We start from the raw sequence: 22,191 nt of genomic DNA on the forward strand, positions 1-22,191 counted from the left end.
TGCGATGGGCGGGCACGGCAAGGGACGCCGGGGGCTGTAGTCTTGGCGGCGCCGCGCCGCCTCGCTCGTGAAGCGGTGGGCGGGCAGAGGCGGCAGCGCCGCTGGGCCCCATGGCGGCGGCGACGGAGCGGACGGACGAGCTGGTGCGCGAGTATCTGCTGTTCCGCGGCTTCACCGCCGCTCTGAAGCAGCTGGACGCGGAGATCAAGGCGGACCGGGAGAAGGGCTTCCGGGTGAGCGGGAGCCGCGGCCCCTTCCCTGTGGTGTGGTGGGCAGGCCGCGGGACGGCGGGGCTGAGAGCCTGTCTGGGGGCAGCTCTCCTGAGGAGCCGCCGCCGAGCTGGGCTGGGCCCCGCGTCCCCTGTGAGGGCGGGGCTGGAGCCGGGGCCGCGAGGAACCGCTGCGTGGTCCTCTGAGGGCGGCGGGCTGCCGTTAGGGATCTTCGTGCCCGTCTCGCTGATAGATGGCGTTCGGGGTAACGGCGCTAAGAAGCGGCGGCGCGTCTTCCTCTTGCTGTGTTGCCGTCTTGTCGGCTAAGCACGGCTCTTCCCTTTCGTCCAAAAATAACGCTGTTTTCCGAGCGAGCCCTCGCGTGACAGCAGCCGCCTCCTGCGCTCTCAGGTGGATAAGATCGTGGAGCAGCTGCAGCAGTTTGTGCAGAGCTACGACCTGGCTGCGCTGCGGGACTACTGGAGCTACCTGGATCGCCGCCTCTTCAGCCGGCTGGAAGACGTGTACCGACCGACGGTGAACAAGCTGAAAACCAGCCTGTATCGATACTACCTCGTCCATACCGTGCAGGTGGGGCAGGTGGGAGTGGCTGAGTAGATAGCAGTGCTGCATAGAAGGGTTTCATTGCAGCTGAAGGGATCTGAAGGGAAGCAGCTGAAGCAGGATTGTTGTCTGTGTTCCTGCTGGCAGGAATCAGAAAGTCCTTATGTGAACTACAGCTCCTGAGGAATCAGAGTGGGAGGGTCTCAAAGAAAAGATGGTAGGGTTGGAGTTTAGTTGATAAAAGAGGGAGAAATGAGCTTCAAGTTTGGACAAGGTAACGTGGGAGAGAAAGCAAAACTATTTTTTCCCCCCTTCTAAATAGAGCAGAAAATAGCAAGCTCAAGTTGGAGCAGAAATATCTCAATGATGCCTTTTTTTTTTTTTTTAAGAAAAAAAAAAAAAAAGTATTACATGGGGAGAGCACTGGCAAGCAGGGTAGACAAGCACCTGTCAAGAGTGTTCAATTTCTTAAAACTTATGGGTAATGTTTCCCCCTTGATTGAAAATTTGGAATTATGAATGCTGGGGGAAGAAGCAAAATCTAATGCATATTTCTGGAAATGTGGTTTTGTTCTCTTATCCTGGACTTAACTTGGAGTGTGACTATAACAAATATAATGCATCAGATGAATTTCTTCAGGGTGCTTCTGTGGTGGAACTGTTCAATTTGAAGTATACTTTAGTAATGTATGTGAACTTGCATCTTATGTAAGTATGCAGAGTGCACTGGTTTAGCTGGAAGTCGTGTAAAGAATTGGCTTGATTCATTTCCCCAGCCTTTAAACAAGACTGCAGTGAGTAGAAAAAAGGTTGGATTAAGCATATTTGGGAGCTTCTTCTAGCATATCTAGTGTATTCTTTTGTTCCCAGATGAACCTGAAATCTAACCGCTTGCTCTCTTGGGTAGTGAAAGTAGTTTCTACTGCATTCATCACTCAAACAATATTCTAAGTACCTGCAGGTTGGTTTGGCTGGAAGTGTGAGAGCTGTTCCTGTTGTCTTTCAGACCGGCCGCAATGACAAAGCGCAGGAGTTCTTCCTCAAGCAGGCCTCTGAGCTGCAGAACCAGGCAGAGTGGAAGGATTGGTTTGTCCTGCCTTTCCTCCCTGCCCCAGACTCCAACCCCACCTTCGCCACCTATTTTTCACGCCAGTGGGCAGATACGTTTATTGTGTCTCTGCACAACTTTCTGAGTGTCTTATTTCAGTGCATGCATATCCTTTTTTTGGTAACTAATGGTTAAATCTCTCTTTCTCTAGTGTTATGCTTACTGTTCTTAGTGCCAAGAGTACAATATTACAGAACCTGTTGCTTTCAGGTAATTTCAGGGCTGCACCTTAATAGGAAGCTGGTGTTTTCCAGAGGATGTTAGAATAGTTATTATTCAATTATCTAATGACATGTTATGCTCCCCGGGCACAAACGATTGTGGTTGCTGCTAACACTGAACTCAAACCTTTGCTTCTGACTAGAACAGCAGTCAGAAATCTTGTTACGTGGCATAGTGCAAAACAGGCGTGCAACCTTGGGTCCAGAGCTGTCTCCTCTTAGACCATTGTCTGGGTGCATCTATTCACAGCGGTGTGTAGTGATAGCCCAATATTGTTACTGCTCTTTTGGCCTCAGATATTTCTCTCTGATGATATGGACTGAGCACTTTTGCTGTCTTTAAGGCAAGTGGTGATGAGGGTTAGCTGTGAAGTTTGTTAGAGTCAAGGCAAGTTGTTGCCTTGAGGTTTTTCTTTAATGTTTCTCACCAGTGCCAGTCATTCTGAACTTTGAAGCTGAATGTCACAGAAGCAGCCTCATACAAGAAGAAAATGAATCCCTGCGGCATAAGGTCAGAATTGAAGTCACTCTTTGTTTGCTGGTTGTTTAAGGCTGTGTGTTTTGTGATGTTGGGTTTGTGTGTCCAAACAAGTTGTATCCCTTCAATTTAGAGCAGTTATTCCAAGGCAGATTCTTATATAAATCCTTTCTTTTGGTTAATCTTTCAACTGCCTCCAGCAAGCTTAGGGCAGTGGTTGTATGGTAACTGATATGTCTGTGTAGGACATCACTGTGCCTCTGCTGGAGGTGACTCTATGAGAGGTGACTCTCTCTGTGCTATCTGCTGGGTGCAGACACTGTGCAAATGCCTTTTCTGCTACACTGGCATTTCTGACAAGCTGAAAGTAGTGGGAGGTAAAGTGCTTGTGTGACGGACTTTATGCTAAAACTTATGGAGAGTATTCAGGGTCACCTCCAAAATTTAGCTGACAGCACAGTAAAAAGTGGCAGTACCCTGCAGTGAAGAGGCAGAAGCTGTTCCTGCTGAAATAGCCACTTTACCATGGTCAAAGTGCACATATAAAATAATCTAGTTGAACTAATGCAAATGGGAAACAGATATTCACAATTCTAGATTTTACAGGAAACTGCAAGAAACACTGACTTGCTCCAGCAAGATGTCCTCCAGCTCTATCTCATTTTGTTATTACCTTTCCTAGATGCTTATAGAGAAGATGTAAAAGTATAATTATTGGGGAGATTTGAGAAATGTACAGTGTGACCTGAGCAGGGTGTGGAGCTAGATTTCAAGGTAGCCTGATGACACTGGCTACAGTGCACCCAGGCATCTTGCCAAGCCCTGGGCTGTGGAAAGGAGATTACCTCCTAGGCTTGGTGCCTGCACATGCTTGCCACCAGTCATGTGGAGGGCTTTGGCTTTGAGCTGCCTGTGTGCAGTGGCAGGCTGATCCGGGCTGCCCAGGCCAGCTCATTTCCCAGCACAGTTAATGCCGTTACAGCAACAGCCCAAGGAGAGGAGTAGAGGATTTTAAGCAGGCTTCAGTTTCATATCTGTAAAGTACTGTTGTTTTGACTACTTGGACTGATGTCATCTTCAGCTGGTCACAGCAACTTTCTTCCCTCCCTGACCGTCTAAGACCCTTGAAATTAGAAAAATGAACAACTTCAGCCTGTAGGAAAGTGGTGCACTCTGGTGTAATTTCTGCTTACTTATTTGGTTCTTTCTTCTCTTGTAGCTATTTGCTTTGCAGGCTGAATCCTCCCGCATGAAGAAAGAGGAACTGGAAGTGGAAGAAGCAGTTGTGCATCACAAGCTGCCTGCGTATGTGGCCAACATGGATCGGCTCGGGGACTCTGAGCTGTGAGTGCCTGCAGGGGAGGATGGGCCCTGCTGCTTTTGTGTGGCTCAGGGAAGCTCTAGGAGTGCCATTTCCTTGTTCATTGGAGAAAATTTCTGCTATGATGTCTATTTCCCACTCTTTTGAGAGAGATTCTTGCTGGTTATTGGGAACTGAAGCACACAAAGAAGTGACACTGCTTTGGTCTCAGCATTATACCAGGGCATTCTGGGCAGCCAGGACACTGGTAGCGGTGCAATACCCTGAAGCACTGCTCAGGTATTTTCTTTAGTGGCAGTGAGTGCTTTGTGTTGTTCTTAAATGCTTCATGTTGTTCCTGCATCACATAGAGGGGTCATTGTTCCACAGAGACAGGCTTTCTTGCTCAGTTATACATGAGATTCCTCATAAATCTGCAGTTTAATCTGTTGATCTAATTATGCTGCTCTCAGTAACAAAAAGAAGTTCTAATAGAGGTCGCACTTAAAATCTTACTTTTAGTGTAGAATTTCTGATTGAAGAGGTTCATCTGCAGAACTGTCTTGATAACTGCTCTGCGCAGGACAAGTCACAGAGTTTAATTTGAGATCTCTTTGGCCTAGCTACAAAAAGCCCTGATGTTCACCTGCACCTGTGGGAGAGAGTGATGCAAGGGATGAGCTAATAGAATTGCTATATTTTTAACCATCTCTATTAGAAAAACTTACTTTAAAAGTGGTCTTTCTTGTGTGGACAACTCTTGTGTTAACATGGTGGCTAATTCTGGTTGTCTTTTCTATGTCTCTGGCCCAGAGTTTATTTTTGGTAGAACAGTTCCCTCTTAAGACAGAATGAGACAGTGGAGGTGGCTATTCCTCCTCCTCTGTGTGCTACGCTCCTTTCAGAGGAAGCTGTAGTGTAGAAAATCCCAGTTATGTTCTGGGAAACAGTTGCTGCTCTAGGTGCTGTGGGTTAAGGAAGGTGTGTGTTTTCAGAAGTTGAGGACCTGAGCTTTAAAATTGGTGAATGTAACCTGCTGCATATCTCAGGGTATTGAGTGAAACCCTGTATGTTGCCTTTCAGACAGGTCTGCTTTCAGCCGTGAATTGGAAACCCAGGCTGAAGAAGTTATTTGGAGAAATGTGTTCTTGTGTTTCCCTTGCATACTTTCTATACTAACCCTGAGTGGAAGGAATAGGAGTTTAAGGTGACCATGCATGTGATTTAGCAACAGCTGGGCCCACCAACTCTATGACACTACAAGAAGTGAGTGTTGGTTCCAGTGATTTATAGTGATCTGCTTTAAACAGTAACACAGGATATTTCTGAAACACTTTTTTTCGTGTTCAGTGCTCCATGAGCTTGGGAAAGAAGACATGTCCTCCAGAGTTTCAAGCAGCAGGCACTGTTCTTGTTGGGTCATCTCTGATCAGGTTGTCTGTCTGCAGTTCCATGTCCTGTTTATTGTTTCTTTTTAATTTTGTTTAGTGATATGACCTGCAGCCAGAGAAGTACTGCACATTCTCTTCAGTCTCGAGGAGGCTTTCTCTCCTCTCTTCTCTCCCAGAGTAAAAAGGGCCCTGCCAGACCAGCTCAGCCAAGTGGGGCTTCTCCAACACAGACTAGCAGCGTGCTGCTAGGGAAGAAGGAACCAGCAAATCACCAGGTGATTCTCAACTTGATTCATTGAAAGGTGCTCAGTAACCAAGGAGTTAACTTGCAGCACAGCGTTGCTCCAAGCTTTTGCTTTCACTTGGAGGAGGGGGAGGAAAAGGAATGTTCTTTCTTGCCCATGTACTGCATTTACACCCAGTGTACAAGAAGAGCTGAAGGTCATGTCTAGGGACTTGTAAATCCCTTGTGGATGTTTAGGTTGGTTTTTTTTTTTTTTTTTTTGGGGGGGGGGGGGGTTGCCTCCTCTTTTGCTTTCTTCTGCAGCCTTGTACAAGTAAAACTTTGCCAATTCATTCCTCTGCCTTCCAGAGTGCCAAAGGAAAAGAAGGAACAGCAAGCAGTAAGGATGGGAAGAGCCACTTTAGTGGGTTAGTAGCAGGTGAGTCGAGCTCCCTGCAGCAGCGTCAGAAGCGCTTGCAAGAGCATGGGAAGGAAAGGAGAGAGCTGCTGTCAAAAGGGACCTCTCAGGTACTGGGCAACACTGTGAGACTGGGCAGTGGAGGGCTGGCAGTTTCTGTTTTTATACTAGATGGTATGACAAATGCAAATGTTCCAGTTAAGCTTCTGGTTTGCTGCTCAAATCAGCTGTATCAAAGGTTAACCTCTGTGGTTAATCAACTCCTTCCGCTCTCAGATTATTTCTTTGTCCCTAGATGGGACTCAGCGCTGACATTTTAAATAGAGTTGCTGTTTGTCATGATGTCAACAGCCTTGTGTTCAAATACTTTTTTATAATCCCCTTAGTGGCATGGCTCTTCCATCCCTCAGAAGTACACAGTTGTAAGATGATCTCAATGTTAATCTTTAAATAGAAAGATAAGAAATGCTGTTCCAAAAAATCATGCAGCACAGATTTCTGAATCTTTCTCTTTCTGTCAGTTACACTCTCATGCTGGTTTGTGCACATTCTGTGTGGACAGCAAAAAAGTTACAAGGTTTCCTGGATAGGAGTGGAAATGTATCCCTGCACAAAACTGCAAGGATCACCCCACATGAAGGATGTCCTGCTTTCTAGTATGGTGATAAAAGAGCCTGGAGCACCTCTATTATGAGGAGAGGAGGTATGGGAGGCAAAGGGCTGAGGCCAGACTCTTTTCAGCAGTGTGTGGCGATAGGACAAGGGGAAATGGCCACTAACCGAAGCATAGGAAGTTCTGAGCAAATGTGCAGAAGAATTTCTTCACAGGATGTGGGCAGCCTGTTCCAGTGCTCCAAAGGGGGTTGCAGTGTCTCTTCCTGTGGAGATGTTCAGGACCAGCCTGGATGCCTGCCTCTGCAATCTGATCTAGGGAGCCTGCTTTGGCAGGGGGTTGGACTCAATGGTCTCTAGAGGTCCCTTCCAGCCTCTGCAATTCTGTGATTCTGTGATAATAAAACAGTGTCTGAAGTTAAACTGCTGAAGGTCAGTGGACTGCTGCTGTTCACCTGCATGTTGTCTGGCTTCCAGCAGCCATGTGGTATTTTGAAACTGCACCAGAGGAACGATAGCATCATCTCAGCCATGTTAGTACTGGCTATATAAGCAAGTCCCCTGCAGGAGAGGTGGTGCTGAGGGACTGGCACTTATCAGCTGATATGTGTGGCTGTTCTACGTGAGGCACACTGCCTTGGAGAGATGTTATTCCATTAGAGTGTTCCAGGCTGTGTGAGAACTTTGTTCTTCATGACTTACCTAAAAGACTTTATTAAACACTGGTCAGAATGTTGCGGACCCCTCCCCCGCCCACCAAATATCCTTTGACCTCCCTTTTGCTGTGATGCTCCAGGTTAAGGCAGCAGTTTCCTGCCTTTGCAGAAGTTGTGTCTGGTCCTCCTGGCAAAGCTGATACTGTTTAGCTTACTGCTGTATGCAGTGCATATAAGCAAAAAGGAAGCTGAAAGACTGTACTGTTTTTTTTGACTTGAGTGCCATTCATTGCTAGTTATCTCCCCACTTTTAATTATTACAGAATGAGGCACTCTTGGATTCGTTTCCCAGTCTTTTCCAGTTTTGTGAATTCAGATGATTTAATTATGCAGTGTTTGACCTTTTGCTCAAGATATGTCACTACTAACATATCCTTGACTTATTTATAGGGAGCGGAAATCCATTATCATGCAGACTCTTCAGGCATTTTTATCTTCAGAGAATGATGTAGATAAGGTTGTTTGCACATGTTTTACTGACTCGTGCTCTGTGTCCCCTCCTAGTGACAAACTACTTTCATACTTGTGTGTGTGCCACGATGGATGTCTTGTCTCTCTTACATACCTTCAACTCCTAAAAATCCAGTTGTTCTAACACTGTCTGTCCTGTCAAAAAGATTCTGAGCTTCTGGACTTGTGTGTTGACTCTGCAGTTGTCATTAGTTGGCTGCATTGACTGCCATATTATGCACAGACTAAATACCTGTCAGACAAGCATAGTCCATCCACTGTGGCTTACCATCCTCTAAGAGCTTTTGTGAAGATCGTTCTGTATGTTATGAAGTCATAAGTAATTCTTGCTTTAGGCAGCGTAGGTTGATGTTTGATTGCAAATCTGTGCTTGAATAGTGTCAAATGAGCCTCTGATATCAGCTGGGGTATCAGCTGAGCAGAGACGCTGCAGTTCCTTTGATCCTAATAGGAATCTGTATGACTGGGTATGTTGTGGGGGTGTATAAGAGACCCTGCAACCAAGGAGGTCGTATCAAATGTGGGACAGTTGTGCAATTTGCTATCCCTGTGCTCAGGAAGAAGGTCTGTTGGCAGAAAAGGACTTGAGCTGGCAACACTTCTGTTTCAGTACAGCAGCTTCTTTGTTCTTTCTCCCAGTGAGCAGTGTGGCTGAAAAGCTTGACCTGATGCTGCCTCCTTGTATTTCACACGGGATTTCTTCCTACAGGTTCACAGTGCTGAGAAGAAAGCAGATATTAGCGCATCTGAGCCAGAGCCATGTTCAGAGCCACAAGCTGACCAAGCAGAGACTTCAACCAAGATGCCTGCCAGCAGTACGGAGTCTGTTGGGGTTCGGCAAGAGCAGCCTTTCATTGTCCTGAGCCAGGAGGAGTATGGGGAGCACCACTCATCTATTATGTACTGCAGGTAATAGGCTGGCAGAAGAGGGCTCTATCCTAGAAACCTCTCCAGAGGACCAGCCATGTGTGGCCTCTTTTTGCACTGAGAGTGGAGAAAGATTTTTGCGATAGGAGAATGTCAGTAGGGAGGAAATTCCCAGTGAAAGCACATCTGTGTTGCTTAAGAGCAAAGCATGCAAAACAGTGCAGTGAAATTCTGATTCCTACAACAGGAATTGGAGCCCGTGTGGCCAGGTGAGAAAAGATTACTGGGATACATATTTGCATCTAAGAACTTCAGGGAGAAAAATATCCAATCCATTTCTTTCTGCACGTAGGGTTGATTGTTCTGGACGGAGGGTGGCCAGCTTGGATGTCGATGGTGTCATCAAAGTGTGGTCTTTTAACCCCATAATGCAAACTAAAGCTTCATCTATTTCCAAGTCTCCGCTGCTCTCTCTAGAATGGGCAACCAAGCGTGATCGGCTGGTGAGTAGCTTGTGCACACAGAGACTTGAGAGTCTCAGCTGATGGAGCTCTGTTGTTATGTTTCACACTACCTTCTAGGTGGCAGCACTGCAGATAAAATCAGCAGAACAGTTAGTTTCCACTTAAGGGAGAATTAAAGCCCATAGGGTCTAATAAAAGCCGGAGAGTGAGGTGTGTGCTTTGTGTATTGAGCACGAAATTCATTACTGCTTTTCCTGAAACATAACTTTCTGAGCTGTGGCATTTGAACAGGGCAGCTCCATTGAGAGAATTGACTTTCTGCAGGCTGTCACTTGTACAGGCAGGCAGAGCCACAGCAGCCTGTGGGAACCTTGCAGCAGGGTGCTGTGGAGCTACACTCTCACTCTGAGCCAGAAGCAGAAGAGAGAACAAGGGTGTGATGTTGGCGTCTTGGTTTGTGCAGGTGTGAAAATGGCTCCAGGCCACTTCTACACTGTTGTCTTCCACCGCTAGGGGTCAGTACTTGCATAAGGGCTTGAATGCTCAATAAGTATCACCGCTGTTTAAATGTTTCTTTCCCATAAACATTTTCCCTCTAATTATGTTACTAGAGAGGGTTTTTAATTATGTGCTGTCTATACAGTCATTAATATTTCTTCTGCTTGGGGGAATTTTTCCTTCTATGGAAAGATTTTTCTCTGAAATATGTGGGGATGCAGCAGCAGTTCAGGCTCTGAAGGGAGAAGGCTTTGCTTGCTTCATTTTCCTTGAAAGTACTTCCCTCCGTTACTTCATTTTTAAATTGTGGCACCACTGGGAAAACATGTATGAGCCCATCTGAATAATTTAATTCTTCTCTGGGTGAGAGGGTGTGGTTTCTTCTTGGCTATCCCTTCAGATCAGATTGTTGATTCTGTGTTAGTCTTCCGGTACTCCCATAGATGTTGAGCCTCCATGTGGAATTAGCATCTTAAAATTTAGAACCACATTCCAGGAAGTGGCTTGTATTTCACCTCTTTGCTTATCAGGCCTTTTTCTCACAATGTCTGGAAAGGAAAGCAGTGCTTTTACCCCACTTCCTGTGGCTTTACAGTTGTCTTACTCAGCATGATATGCACAGAAAGACAGGATGTACCTGCAGGAGTTATGTATAATCAAAATGCATGAACTGGGGGGAAAAGAAGCATTATGGTGTTGGCAGTTACTGCATGGCATTGTTGTACGCTTCCCTCACACTCCTTCATCTGTTCCTTGCTGGTTTCAAGCTACTGCTTGGCAGTGGAGTTGGGACAGTTCGTCTTTATGACACGGAAGCAAAGAAGAATCTCTGTGAAATTAGCATTGATGAAGACATGCCCAGGTAACTATCAAATGCTGATTTATGTCTTTGGGTCTGTATGTATATATACACATGTGTACACATACATGCATGTATGTACATGTGTATGTGTTTTTGTAGACATGTATATTTATGTACCTGTATCTTGTTAGTTTTGATTGTACAAAGGTATTGTAACTGCAGTACCTCTTAGTCTTTGGGCAGAAGGCAATCTCTGAGTGGAGTAAAATTGATCAGGTACACTGGAGAGACTCACAGTTTGCCTAAGCACATGAATCATACCCTCCTTTACAGTGCATGTGAGATAGAGGACCCCTCTTTCATGACAGAATGAGGAGCTGAATAGCCTTCCTGAGGCTGTTGCTGGAGAGAAGCATTTCACACTCTCTGCTGTATTTCAGAATCCTGTCGCTTGCCTGCAGTCCAAGTGGTGCTTCCTTTGTCTGTTCTGCAGCAGCCCAAAGCCCCATCTCCCACATGGACTTCTCAGTAGTCACCTCTGGGGGCAAAAGCATGAACCAAGTTCCTGGGAAGCTGTTGCTGTGGGACACTAAAACAATGAAGCAGCAGGTACTTGCTGGGTTCCTTTCCTTTCTAGGTCTGCTTGCTGAGAATGAATACCTCCTCTTCTAATGTGTAGGCTTTCTTTCTAAATTACTCTGACTTTCACTGTGGTGTGAGCATGGTGAGCTTTAGCTCTTCATCTCCATCTAGCATGCTCCAGAACTGCTGTAGACAAGTTTCACTTGTACGGCAGCTGGTCGCTATCTTCAAAACTCTTCTAGCCATGTATTCAAGTGCCTCTCAACCTGTGTTTGTTTGTTTTTAAAGTTAAGAACTGCTTTCTGAGAATTGGTCTTACATCATCTCTGTTGGATCGGATTCTGGCAGTGAATCCTGGTCCCATCCCTCACCTTTGACTTGTGCTTTCCCTGATGCATAGGAGGCTGAAACAAACTTGCACTAGTGTCTGCCAGAAGCTGGTTTTGCAGCTTTAAGGATGTTTTCAAGATAGCTGCATCTTGGCTGAGGTAAACTGTTGATCAGACATCACAGTTAAATGCAGCTGCCAACCCTAAAGTCTGTGGTTGTGAAAGGTATAGAAGTTCAAACTGCAGGAGCTCTTGTTATTTGATACCATCTTCCTTCCCTCCCCTGGAGTATAGCTGCTTAGCATTTCAGATCCATTAGAGGCTTTTAGGCGTTCATATAGACTTTTCCTTCTAGTTGCAGTTCTCCCTGGAGCCTGAGCCTATTGCTGTTAACTGCACAGCCTTCAACCACAATGGCAACCTGCTGGTCACAGGGGCTGCGGATGGGATTGTTCGTCTCTTTGGTATGTTGGAACTGAGTGGTGAGGTGGTCTCTTGATGTCACTTGCTGGCTGCGAAGCTCCAGCATCCTTCTCTTTTCAGGAGGGAGACAACAGTGCATTGTGACCAAATGTTAATCTGGAAGTTGCTTTCTGTCCTCCACAACCACTCTCAGGGGTAAATTGACAAACTTTCCCTTGAGGACATTATGTGAAAGTGCTAATAGTGCTGGATTTGTTTCCTTCCTGCTGAGGGGGAGCAAAGCTAACTTGCATTTGAGTCATGTCATGTTGGATGTGCCAGAGGCTGCCCTGAAAGGATTACTGATTGAAGGCAAAGACTTCATGCAGGTCTTTCTTCATTGGACAGTTTCAGTTTCTGGCCTCTTCAGTTTCAGATTCTGGCCTCTTTAGTTTATCCTTGTGATAAAGGCAGCTGGAGCCTTCCTTCTTTGTGAGAAAGGATCTGCTTTTGCCACAGTGGCTGAGCTGTGAGGGTAGGTGTGAGGACAGAGGTAGCAGCAGCTGTGGGAGTGAATAAGATTGCAAGGGCAGGAGAATCCTGAATCCAGAAAGAGCAGTGTCTTTTGGTACAGAGTGAGTGCAGTTGACACTGAGCACTAAAGCTGGAGGAGGCAGTGGCCAGTTATAGACTGTGACTGTAGTCAGTGGAATTGAAAGCTACACATTGGAGAATAAAGATAGGATGCTCTCAGGCTGGATTGTGCTCCCACTGTCTGGAGTAGCGGGCTGGGATAGTGTCCTTATTAATGTAAATGGTCTCTCCTCACCCCAGCTCTGTGTGAGTACTGGGAATGCTTCAGTACTGATTCTTCCCTCAGATATGCAGCAGCATGAGTGTGCCATGAGCTGGAAGGCACATGATGGGGAAGTCTACTCCGTTGAGTTCAGCTATGATGAGAACACTGTCTACAGCATAGGCGAGGATGGCAAGGTGAGCTCTAGGTGACTTGCATTTGTCAGCTGGTGTAAAGAACCCTTTGTGAGTCCACTCTTTTAGGTGTTTTTATTGTTATCCATACCATGTGAATCTGCAGGCTGGTAACCACATTCATACGTGCAGAGCACTACCCAGCTTCATTTATTATCTGTAGAGATGGCAGCCAGAAAGTGCATTAGCAGCTGAAGATGCTTTGGACTCTGCATGCAAACCCTGCTCTTGGTGAAACATTTCCTTCCTAGGGAATCCAGGCAAAGGTGACCTTTCTGTGCTCCTGAAATCACCATATTTAAGGTCTGAGACTTCCTGGGGAGCAGATCCTTGTTAACTTAGCGTGAACTTCCTTGCAAGTAGCTCTCAATTGCTTATAACAAATGCTTCAATTTCTGTAGTTCCAAAGTCTCTAGCAATAGAGATTTGGCTCAGGCCAAAGATGTTTTATGGTGACATGGGTCCTTGACTGGTGAAAGTTGAGTGAAATCCCAGCAGGTTCCTGCCTGTACTATGGAAGTATTCATATGCAATAGTGCTTATGAAATATAATGCATATGTGTGCCCGGGTGGTAGGCACGCTTGCTGCCTTTGCATCCCCTGTTTTGTAAATATAGCCACTTAGAGCTGTGAAAATGCTGTCTTCTGTTTGTGTGAGATATCCCCCTCTCTTAAAAATGGTGAATGGCCCCTCTATATTCCAGTCAATTTAACTGTGGGCTTTTATAATTTATTTTTTTCTATTTTAGTTTATTCAGTGGAACATCCACAAAAGTGGCTTGAAGATCTCAGAGTATGCTCTTCCCAGTGAAGCTACAGGTCCCTTTGTGCTGTCTGGATACAGTGGATACAAACAAGTCCAATTCCCACGAGGAAGACTTTTTGCCTTTGATTCTGAGGGGAACTATATGCTGACATGTTCTTCAACTGGGGGAGTCATTTTTAAGGTAAGTCCACAAAATGATGAGAAACTCCCTTTTGCATCCAAACACTTGTAACAAGGCTGCAACTTGCCTACCTCTGCTTTGTGAAACTTGCTGTTCAGCTTGATGTGTGGTCTGTACTGCATGCATTTTGGCATTGTGTGCTGTTCAAGCAAGTGTGTGAACTCCAGGAGTGATATTCTTTGGTGCTAAGTGCTCAAGACAAAAGTTTGTGTGGTTTTTTTTGTTTTTTTTTTTTTAATTTATTGACTATGACTGTTCCAACTGCTCATCTGTAATCTGCATCATGTGCTTGCTATGCCAGTCCCAGACTGATTATTTCCTCGTCATGTGTGCACAGCACTGAAGTAAGAATAAGCCTGAATGGTTTCAACACAATCTGATCACAGCCTACCTTCTTTTGAGTCAGTGCACATCAGAATAAGCCATTACGTGTCAGTTTAAATAGAATTCTTACTTAGCAGCTGGGACATTCAGAGCACCTTCATGAACATGAGCTACAGCTTAAACTTGCCTGTTCCTCACAACTCTGCTCTTAGCCTGTCTCGTTCAGCTACTGTAGCTTAGCTGATGTCAGAAGCTGAGCTGTTTAAAATCATGTGCTTCTGTCTTGAGATGGAAAACTCATTTCCTCGTGTGCTACATAAATATAAGCATACATAATTAAACAGGAAAAAGTATGCTGATAGGGATATGGAGTATGTAGTAGGCTTTGGGTTCTTCTGTGGATACACTGCCCATGCTGCAGCAGCTTGCCTCATTAAATTCTTATACTTTTCTTGTAGTTGAATGGTGAGGACAAGGTCCTGGAGAGCTGCCTTTCCTTGGGAGGACACCGAGCTCCTGTTGTCACAGTGGACTGGAGCACAGCCATGGACTGTGGGACTTGCCTCACTGCCTCTATGGATGGGAAGATTAAGTTAACAACCCTACTGGCTCAAAAGTCTTAATTGGAGCTGTGTTGAAGGAAGAGAGCAGCAGAATTGGGAGGAAAAAAATCGAACAAACAAAAAAGTGTTAACTCCACAGGAACAAACTGCATGGGAAAGAAGGCATGCCACAATCACTCTTTTCATTTTAGCTTTTGCCTCTTGGCAGATGTTAAATACACATGCCAAACCACTGTGCGACAGAATGCTGATATGGGTCTCCTTCAGTGGCAGCAGTGAAAATAGAGCTTCACTGATCCCTTATGGCAGCTGGACTCCCTCTTCTAGGGGGGTCTCAACGTAGCACATGGTTAGGAGGCTGCTGGAATCATGTCAGGGGCTGTGTAGGCAGAGAAACTGGAGAAGGCATGCATGAAGCAGCACTGTGTGTGGTGAAATGGATGGCTCAAACTGGAAAAACCAGTGCAGAACCAGAGTATTATTTGGGTTTAATATTTTTTTTTCATTTTGTGTTGTTGTTTTTCATAAAAAGAAGATACTCCCTTGCATTTGATTCCTGTGCTCTGTTTGTCTATTGCTGTAAAGTGTGGAGGATGGCTGAGGCAGAAACGTGCCAAGAACAGGCTCCTATGTGGAGAAAAGACTATTTTGTTTTCACCAGGTGCTTCCTGCACTGACATTCTCTCAGTAGGGACTACCAGTACCAGTCATCGAGGAGCAAAAATAGCTACATTGCTTGGATGTATTGTGTTCTTTGGCAATTGCAGAAGGGATCCTGAGTCAGACCTTCTGAAATGCTTGCATTAGAGATCAGAAACTACATAATGCCTGATGTATTTCATGGTGGATAAGAAGACAAGAACCTGCCTGGTCCTTCATAATGCTCTATTACCAGAGCTAGCTCCTAAAATACTAAGTATCAGTTGAGTCAGGGAGAACAAGTGCTTGAGTGGAAGGGCTGGGTGGATTCAGTCAGTTGATGCTTCTGGAGAGTTGATAAACAGCTGGTCTATCAGCCAAATGGGGGATGTGCTGATCTGCAGAAATTAGCTGGGTAGCAGGGCATAGCTTCTGGGTTAATAAGATGTCAGGTTTTTTTTTTTTTTTTTTTTTTTTTTTTTTTTTTTTTAAAGAAAAAAATGCTCTTCTAATCTCTGTTTCTGAAGTCAGAGTGTCTTTGTGCAGTGGAATAGATGCGTGAGTGACATTTGAGTGGAGGTGGCTGGAAATAAAAGCCTCTTGTTTTGCTGAGGAACGGAAGAGATGGGACTGCAGCCAGCTCCTACACCAGGCAGTAGTGACAGCAGCCTTTTCTAAAGGCAGCAAACTCAGTGAAAGGACTGGCCAGAGGCTTCCTACCAGCTTTGGGGTGGCCAGGGCAGGAATGAGGCATTACCGTATGGCAGCGGTATCCAGGAAAAAAAAAAAAAAGCATACCGCACGTTGGTGGTGCGTAGCGTGAGGCGGGCCGGGAGGGGACAGCCTCGAGCCGTGCCGCGGCGCGCAAGATGGCGGCTGCACACAAGATGGCGGCGGCGCGGCGACGGCGGCTGCTGCCCGCCTGGATGGGGGCGGCGGGGGAAGGCGAGCGGCGGGCGGGGGGACCGGGCCGGGTCGGGCGGCGGCGGCGACAGAAAGCGGCGGCAGAGCCCAGGTAGTGCTGCCGGGTGGGGAGAGGGTGGGTGGGGCCGGAGCGCTTCCCGCTATAAACCGTCCCGTTGCGGTGCCCAGGGCGGCGACCGTGTACTGCATGAACGAGGCGGAGCTGGTTGACGTGGCGCTGGGCGTGCTGGCCGAGGTGAGCCCGCGGCTTCCCTTCATCCTGAGCGCAGCGTCCTGGCCGTGGCTGAGGCCCGCAGGGGCAGCCTTTTGGCGTGGCCCTGCGTGGGGGGGCGGCTGATGGTCCTTGTGTCAGAGCTTGCAGCGTAAGGGAGCTGAGGAGGAGGCCTGCAGCGGGAGCCAAGAGGAGCGGGACCTTCAGCAGGTGGAACAGGAGCTCCAGGCAGCACCGAGCCAGGCTCTCGAAGGCACAGCCAGCGTGAAGGAAGGCAGCCACCACAGCCCGGGCCCTCCATCTTCTTCTGGTGCTGGCACGGATGCAGAGAGGACTGGCCTTGATGACGATGCTCTGAAATATGTCAGGGAGATCTTCTTCACTTAGCATTGCCTCTACACAGCTGTGCAGGCAAGGACAGGATTAAGAGAGCACAGCCCATCAAGAAGGAAGATTGGATGCCCTCAGAGAGGGCATTCCTGAGTCACGTGTCAGGCAGTGTCCTGCTGGTCTCCCTTAACCTCACATCTTGTCACTGTGACGCTACAAACCCTCACAAACAGCAATAGAGGGAGTGAAGAAATGTTACTGTGGAAACTCAAGGATAGTGAAGTATGCTGGACACTAATGGGAGCCTGGGCTGAGTCTGAGGTCATCGTGAGCGCCAAACTTCTGTTGGATGGGACCGAACACAGGGCAGTAAAGGAGGGACTACATACTTGCTATGGGCATGAACTGCCTGTAAGCTAAGCTGTGGACCAGCAGCCCACCTGTAAGTAATTCCTTTGATGCCAGCTGCTAGAAAAGTCAAGGTTCAGCTCGCAGTAAGAACATCCCAAGGAAGATCGATACCAGCAAGGTGGTTCATGTGATGTGGGCAAGAGTGGTAACTCATGCACCCATGTTACTTCGAATAAAGATTTGAAGAAACAAACTATTTTGTAAGTACCTGCTTAGCTCCAGGGGAGAAGAACTAAATAAACTTTTTTTTCTTGTTTTTACTTGGCTTACAATTTCAAAACCCAAAAGCAGCTCTCAGGGAGATGGGGAAGAGAATCTAGGAAAAGAAAACTCAAAAGTGGAACTTATGGGCTGAAAAAAATTATTTAGTAAGAGAAAAGAGAAAAGGAAAATAACACAATGGTAGGAAAATAACACAATAGTAATGTATATTTACAAAACAAGGGATGTACAGTGCAATTCTTTGCTTCCCAATGACCAATGCCTAGACAGTCCCCAAGCAGCAGCTGTCCCCCGCCCAGCTCCCTGCTGCAGTCACATATCACTACCCGAACATATCAGTTACTGAGTTACTTTTGGAGTTCCCTTGGGCTAAATTTAGGTGAAACAACAGCAAATTATCAGTTAAATATTTCTTTGTATCTCACTGCAGTGTGTAGCACAAGATGCAAAGTACTTCTACACCTGTGTGGCCTCCAGTTTAATTTGAGGTTGTAGCCACACTGTCCCCTGTCAGGTTGGTCACGTAGGCCTCTTTTGCAGCTGGGCAACTTGCCTAGACTTGCTCAGGGGGGGTAGGACAGTCTGTCTTCTGATGCCCCACCCTCTTTGGCAAGCTTCTTTCCCTGGTTCTGACTGCAAAATAAGCACGTGATTTCCACTCGTGCAGCTAAGCAATGCACCCATAGTTGAGAAAGTGAAATGTTTTTAGAGGTTTTCCATAGTATTTTATAGTATGGGATATCCCTTTGATCAGTTTAGGGCAGCTCTCCTGGTTCTGACCCTTCCTAGCTCTGTGCTTCCTAGCCCTCAGTCCCCTTGCTTGGCCTGGCAGAGAAGCTGAAAAACTGAAACGTCTTCAGCTCTGCACAGCACTACTCAGCAGCAATTGAGACATTGGTATGTAATCAAAATTGTTTTTATCCTAAAGCCAAAACACAGCGTTGTAGCAGATACAGTGAAGAAAATAACTGTCCTAGCTGAAACCAGGACACTGGATGTGAACACTTGGAATGAAGATCCTGCCAGTGATTAAAGCTGTAGCATGATTACTTGATCACTGTTCTAAATCATATCATCCTGCATCTCAGTTTCAGATTTTAATGGGCAAGGCCTCCTCAGTGAAAGGGCTTTGATGTGGCTTCATGTGCTTGGCCCAGATGGTGTACATAGTGACAGTGAGAATCTGGAGCAGAATCAGAGCCAGAATTCCAACCAGTGCCAGAAAACCCCCAGTGAAATCGGAGGGGTGAATCCACGGTGAAGTTTGGAGGAGAAATATACCCAGGCCTCCAGATAGGAGTAACATTTTGGTGATGAGTATGATGAGCAATCCCCTCCAGCCCTTTACCTTGTCCGTGCACCTCACGTTTGCAAGGAAAAGGGGGTAGAAGAAACTGATGACTGAGCAGATATAGACACAAACCCTGGCCAGTGCTATTCCAAGCCAGCTGATGCCCATGGCCTGCAGATGGCTGACTTCCAGGCATTGCAGCTTCCCGGCCGTCTCGTTCCAAAGGCAGAAGTTGTAAAAGCCAATGCGTTTGCTGGGGAGGTTTACCAGGTTCCCTGCTTCCACCAGCAATGCGTAGATCATCAGTCCCAATGTCCCGACAACCTCCAGGACAGTGAGTGCACAGAGCAGGTGCCCCATGTACCTCCAGCACAGCAGAGCCGTTCCATGGCCCACATGCTCTCTTGATACCATGGTGAAGCCTGCTGTGGGGCCACTTGCTGCAAAACATGAAGTGGGGGGTGAACACTTTGCTTATAGTACATGGTATCTTTCCAAGGAGAGCTCTGTGCCTGTCACAGAGAACCCAGCACTTCCCCTGCACATGGAGCTCAAGTGTTTCTGCCCTGCTCTGGCTGTGCTTCCCAATGTATTAGAGGAGATGGGAGATGAGACCAGTGCTGTTCCCTTATCTCTACACATGCCCCATGTGCCATAGCCTCACACTGAACAAGAAAGGAATGTGTCAGCAGGCAAGAGAAGCAATGCAGCCCAGTAAGGATGGGGTTAAGAGCTATCCTGGGAAAATGCTTCTTATTTAATTCTGGTCAGACGAGGACATCCCTTGTGATCTTTGGACGGCTGAGCAGAATGCAGGCATGAAAGAGTCTGAAGTGCAGCTTTACCCCCAGCCCCCACAGCCCTGGTACACCTGATACCACTAGTGCCCCACTTTCCACATGCCCCCAAGGCCCCTGCATCCCCTTGAAGATCTGAGCACAGCAAGGCCAGTCACCCTCACCCCTGTCCCCACAGGAAGGCAGGAATGATGCACCTCTGCCCTGATTGCGTGAGGAGCAATGCCTACACAGGTGGGCAGCTGTGACATCACCAAGGGGTACCCCAGACCCAGCTGCATCTGCCCACCCACATCTGCTGGGGCCCAGGGAGGTGGATGCAACAGACAGACCTACAGCCGCCGTCTTCCTCCCTCCTCTGGCTGGTAGCTTGGTAAATGCAATTGCCTGCTGCTCTCCCAGAAGTGCAGACTGTCCTCAGTGCCTTCCTGCAAGCTGCTGTTTCACGCTGAAAAACAGGGAAGTGCCATCAAGAAAGGGCATTGCTGGCTGCAGAGGCAGACAGCATTGCAGTACCTGCAACCTTGGTCTGTGCAGGAGCACCAACACGGGGTAAGGAGCTCAAGATCTCCTATAAATCATTTACCAGTTCCATCAAGAAGCTCACAGTGTGGTCCTGCTATCTCCTCTCCGCTGTCAATTGTGCTAAGGTACATCATCCCAATGTCCTGGGTGTCCACAGCCAACCTTCCTACACTTATGTTGTATGCATTCCCACCCCATGGACACTTGTGGATTTGGTACAGTCTCTCTGAGTTTTCAGAGCACCTTGAAGGACTTTGCTCACACCTCTGCCCAGTGTCTGGCTACACTGCTGGTGACTGGAAACCCTTCAGCATTCCCCTCCCACCCACCTGCATGTTTGAGAACAGGACACCTACACTAAATGTGTACAGAGATAAAAAAAAATCATAGGATCACAGAATTGTTCAAGTTGGAAGGCACCTTTAAAGGTCATCTAGTCCAACTCCTCTGCAATGAACAGGGACGCTATGGCTAGATCAAGTTGCCCAAAGCCTGGTCCAGCTTAATTCCATTTCAGACTTCTCTCCCCCTGCTACAGTTATAGCCAGGAGGAATACTCACAGCATGGAGAGAGTCACAGGATCCAAACAGGTCTGCCCCTTCCACAGGTCAGTGCCTCACTTCTTCTTGTGGCCTCCCTTGGAGCTCTTCATGGCAGGCTTCTGGAGAGGCTGGGAGGCCACACGGAGGATTCCTGGTGTTCTGAACCTACTACAAAGACACAAACATAAACACTTGAGCTGGAAGGGACTTTAAAGACCATCTGATCCAACTTCTTGCAATGAACATGGACACCTACAACTGATCAGGGTGCTCAGAGTCTGGCCCAAGACCAGGATGATATACAGTAAGAGTAAAATTTCATCAGAAATACCTGACAAACCCCTTGATAACTCACTAAGAATGGCAACCACTGCCATCAAACCAGACTGATGCATTAGTTTCACAAAAACAAGGTCAAATATCCCACTCCTTTTATGGTTTTGTTATTCTTTTTATGTTTCAATAGGAAAATGTGAAAAAAAATGCCTAATATACATTAAGTATATTTCCTATTTTATACATAGCTCAAGGCAAGTCCCCTTCACACAGTGCAGCCCCAAGGTTGGACATCCATGCTCTACACGAATGTCCTAAGGAAGGCAGGCTTGTAGAAGCATGGGGTTTCTGCTTAATCATCCCATGTCATCTTCTATTCCCCCACCCCCAAACAAACAAACAAACAAACAAGCCTACCAGGAATTAAAAGTTGTTGTATCACATTTGCCACACAAGGAAGCAAATTTAGATGCCTAGCAGGTTCATGCATAGGTATTGCAGAGGCAGAGGAGAGCCAGCTCAGGGTGCCCATGCTGCTGAGTGATTGCTGCAGGTATGATGCACCTTGGAACCGCTGGTCCCTGCCCTCTCCTCTCCTTGCAGACTCTCAGGACCTATTTGTCCCTCCTCAGGCAGATTTAGCTTTGCAGCCTCCCACTGTCCACAGATCTGCCTGCGTTGGTGCCCCGTGCTAGCTGGATAGTGCGTAACTAAGCAAAAGCACATAGCCTGGATATGAAGCCAAGGCTTGGCAGCCCGCCAGAGGGGCAGGCGTAGTGTTGGTGAGCCTGCAGCCTGGTCCCAGCTGCCTTGGAGGCAGCCTGCCTGAGAAGCTGGGATAAACAGGAAAGAGCTGTCACCCACATACAGCTGGGGCCTTTCACAGACAGCTCCTTTGCCTCTCAGCCAATGACTTTTGAACAGGAGAGTCTATGGCTCTATCACAGTGGTGCAAGAGAGCAACCCATGTATGGCCAGCCCCCAGCTGGCTCTGCTCCGTGCGTCAGGGTGGATGCTGCTGGAGCTCCGTGCCTCAGCTCTGTGCATTGGGCCCTGGAGCTGCCTGGGGTATTTGTGCAACACAGGGCTCATTGGGATGCTGGTATCAGGAAGGCACATGCCTTCCCAGTCTCTGTTTGCAGGCAGGGAACACCTTCCCCTCAGTGAGCTGCAGGTGGGCAAAGGGAGCAAGACAGGAGGCATGCAGCTCTGGCTGAGTCTGGCCTAGGGGGAGGGAGAGCCCATGGTGATCCTCATGCAGGGGCACACAGCTGTGCAGAGCCTAGAATCAAGAGGCTGGCAGTTCCTTGCAGCAAGGAAAGGGAGAAGCTGTTCCCTCCTCTATGTTAGCACCTGACAGCACTGCTTGTTCCCATGGTAGCTCCCCTCATTGCCATGACATTGCAGGGGTGGGGGACATCGCTGGAGGATACTTACAGGTTGCCCATCAGGATGAGTGCAGAGCTGAAACAAGCTGCAGAGCAGATCCTGTGTGTGGCTGCTGCCAGGTCCTGTGCTATCTGAGCTCTGACGTACAACCCCT

General features: G+C 47.3%; 3 protein-coding genes across 5 annotated transcripts; 2 read left to right on the forward strand and 1 right to left on the reverse strand.

Moving 5' to 3' along the window:
* The first annotated feature begins 87 nt into the window (after nt 1–87).
* Nucleotides 88–15,027, forward strand: WDR91 (WD repeat domain 91). Of its 3 annotated transcripts, XM_042889984.1 has the most exons (15): nt 88–233; nt 621–800; nt 1,780–1,987; nt 2,531–2,613; nt 3,800–3,924; nt 5,369–5,546; nt 5,864–6,022; nt 8,421–8,620; nt 8,931–9,081; nt 10,308–10,402; nt 10,783–10,951; nt 11,609–11,717; nt 12,536–12,648; nt 13,395–13,592; nt 14,375–15,027. In XM_042889984.1, exons 1-15 carry the CDS (start codon nt 111–113, stop codon nt 14,537–14,539), a joined length of 2,256 nt encoding a protein of 751 aa, XP_042745918.1. In that variant the 5' UTR covers nt 88–110; the 3' UTR covers nt 14,540–15,027. The 3 variants fall into 3 exon arrangements, with proteins under 3 accessions (XP_042745918.1, XP_042745919.1, XP_042745920.1); XM_042889985.1 differs by lacking the exons at nt 12,536–12,648; nt 14,375–15,027 and having other exon boundaries at nt 13,395–13,555; XM_042889986.1 differs by lacking the exons at nt 13,395–13,592; nt 14,375–15,027 and having other exon boundaries at nt 11,797–12,628.
* A 960-nt stretch (nt 15,028–15,987) lies between these two features.
* Nucleotides 15,988–17,254, forward strand: CYREN (cell cycle regulator of NHEJ). Its single transcript, XM_042890455.1, has 3 exons — nt 15,988–16,133; nt 16,211–16,277; nt 16,395–17,254. Exons 1-3 carry the CDS (start codon nt 15,988–15,990, stop codon nt 16,638–16,640), a joined length of 459 nt encoding a protein of 152 aa, XP_042746389.1. The 3' UTR covers nt 16,641–17,254.
* Nucleotides 17,255–17,338: 84 nt separating this feature from the next.
* Nucleotides 17,339–19,960, reverse strand: TMEM140 (transmembrane protein 140). Its single transcript, XM_042889936.1, has 3 exons — nt 19,891–19,960; nt 19,637–19,720; nt 17,339–18,947 (listed from the first exon to the last, which is right to left on the reverse strand). Exons 1-3 carry the CDS (start codon nt 19,958–19,960, stop codon nt 18,307–18,309), a joined length of 795 nt encoding a protein of 264 aa, XP_042745870.1. The 3' UTR covers nt 17,339–18,306.
* Nucleotides 19,961–22,191: the final 2,231 nt, after the last annotated feature.

This window comes from Lagopus leucura, unplaced genomic scaffold (assembly GCF_019238085.1).
Source record: "Lagopus leucura isolate 7727_CA_CO unplaced genomic scaffold, USGS_WTPT01 Super-Scaffold_100159, whole genome shotgun sequence".
Lineage (NCBI taxonomy): Eukaryota > Metazoa > Chordata > Aves > Galliformes > Phasianidae > Lagopus > Lagopus leucura.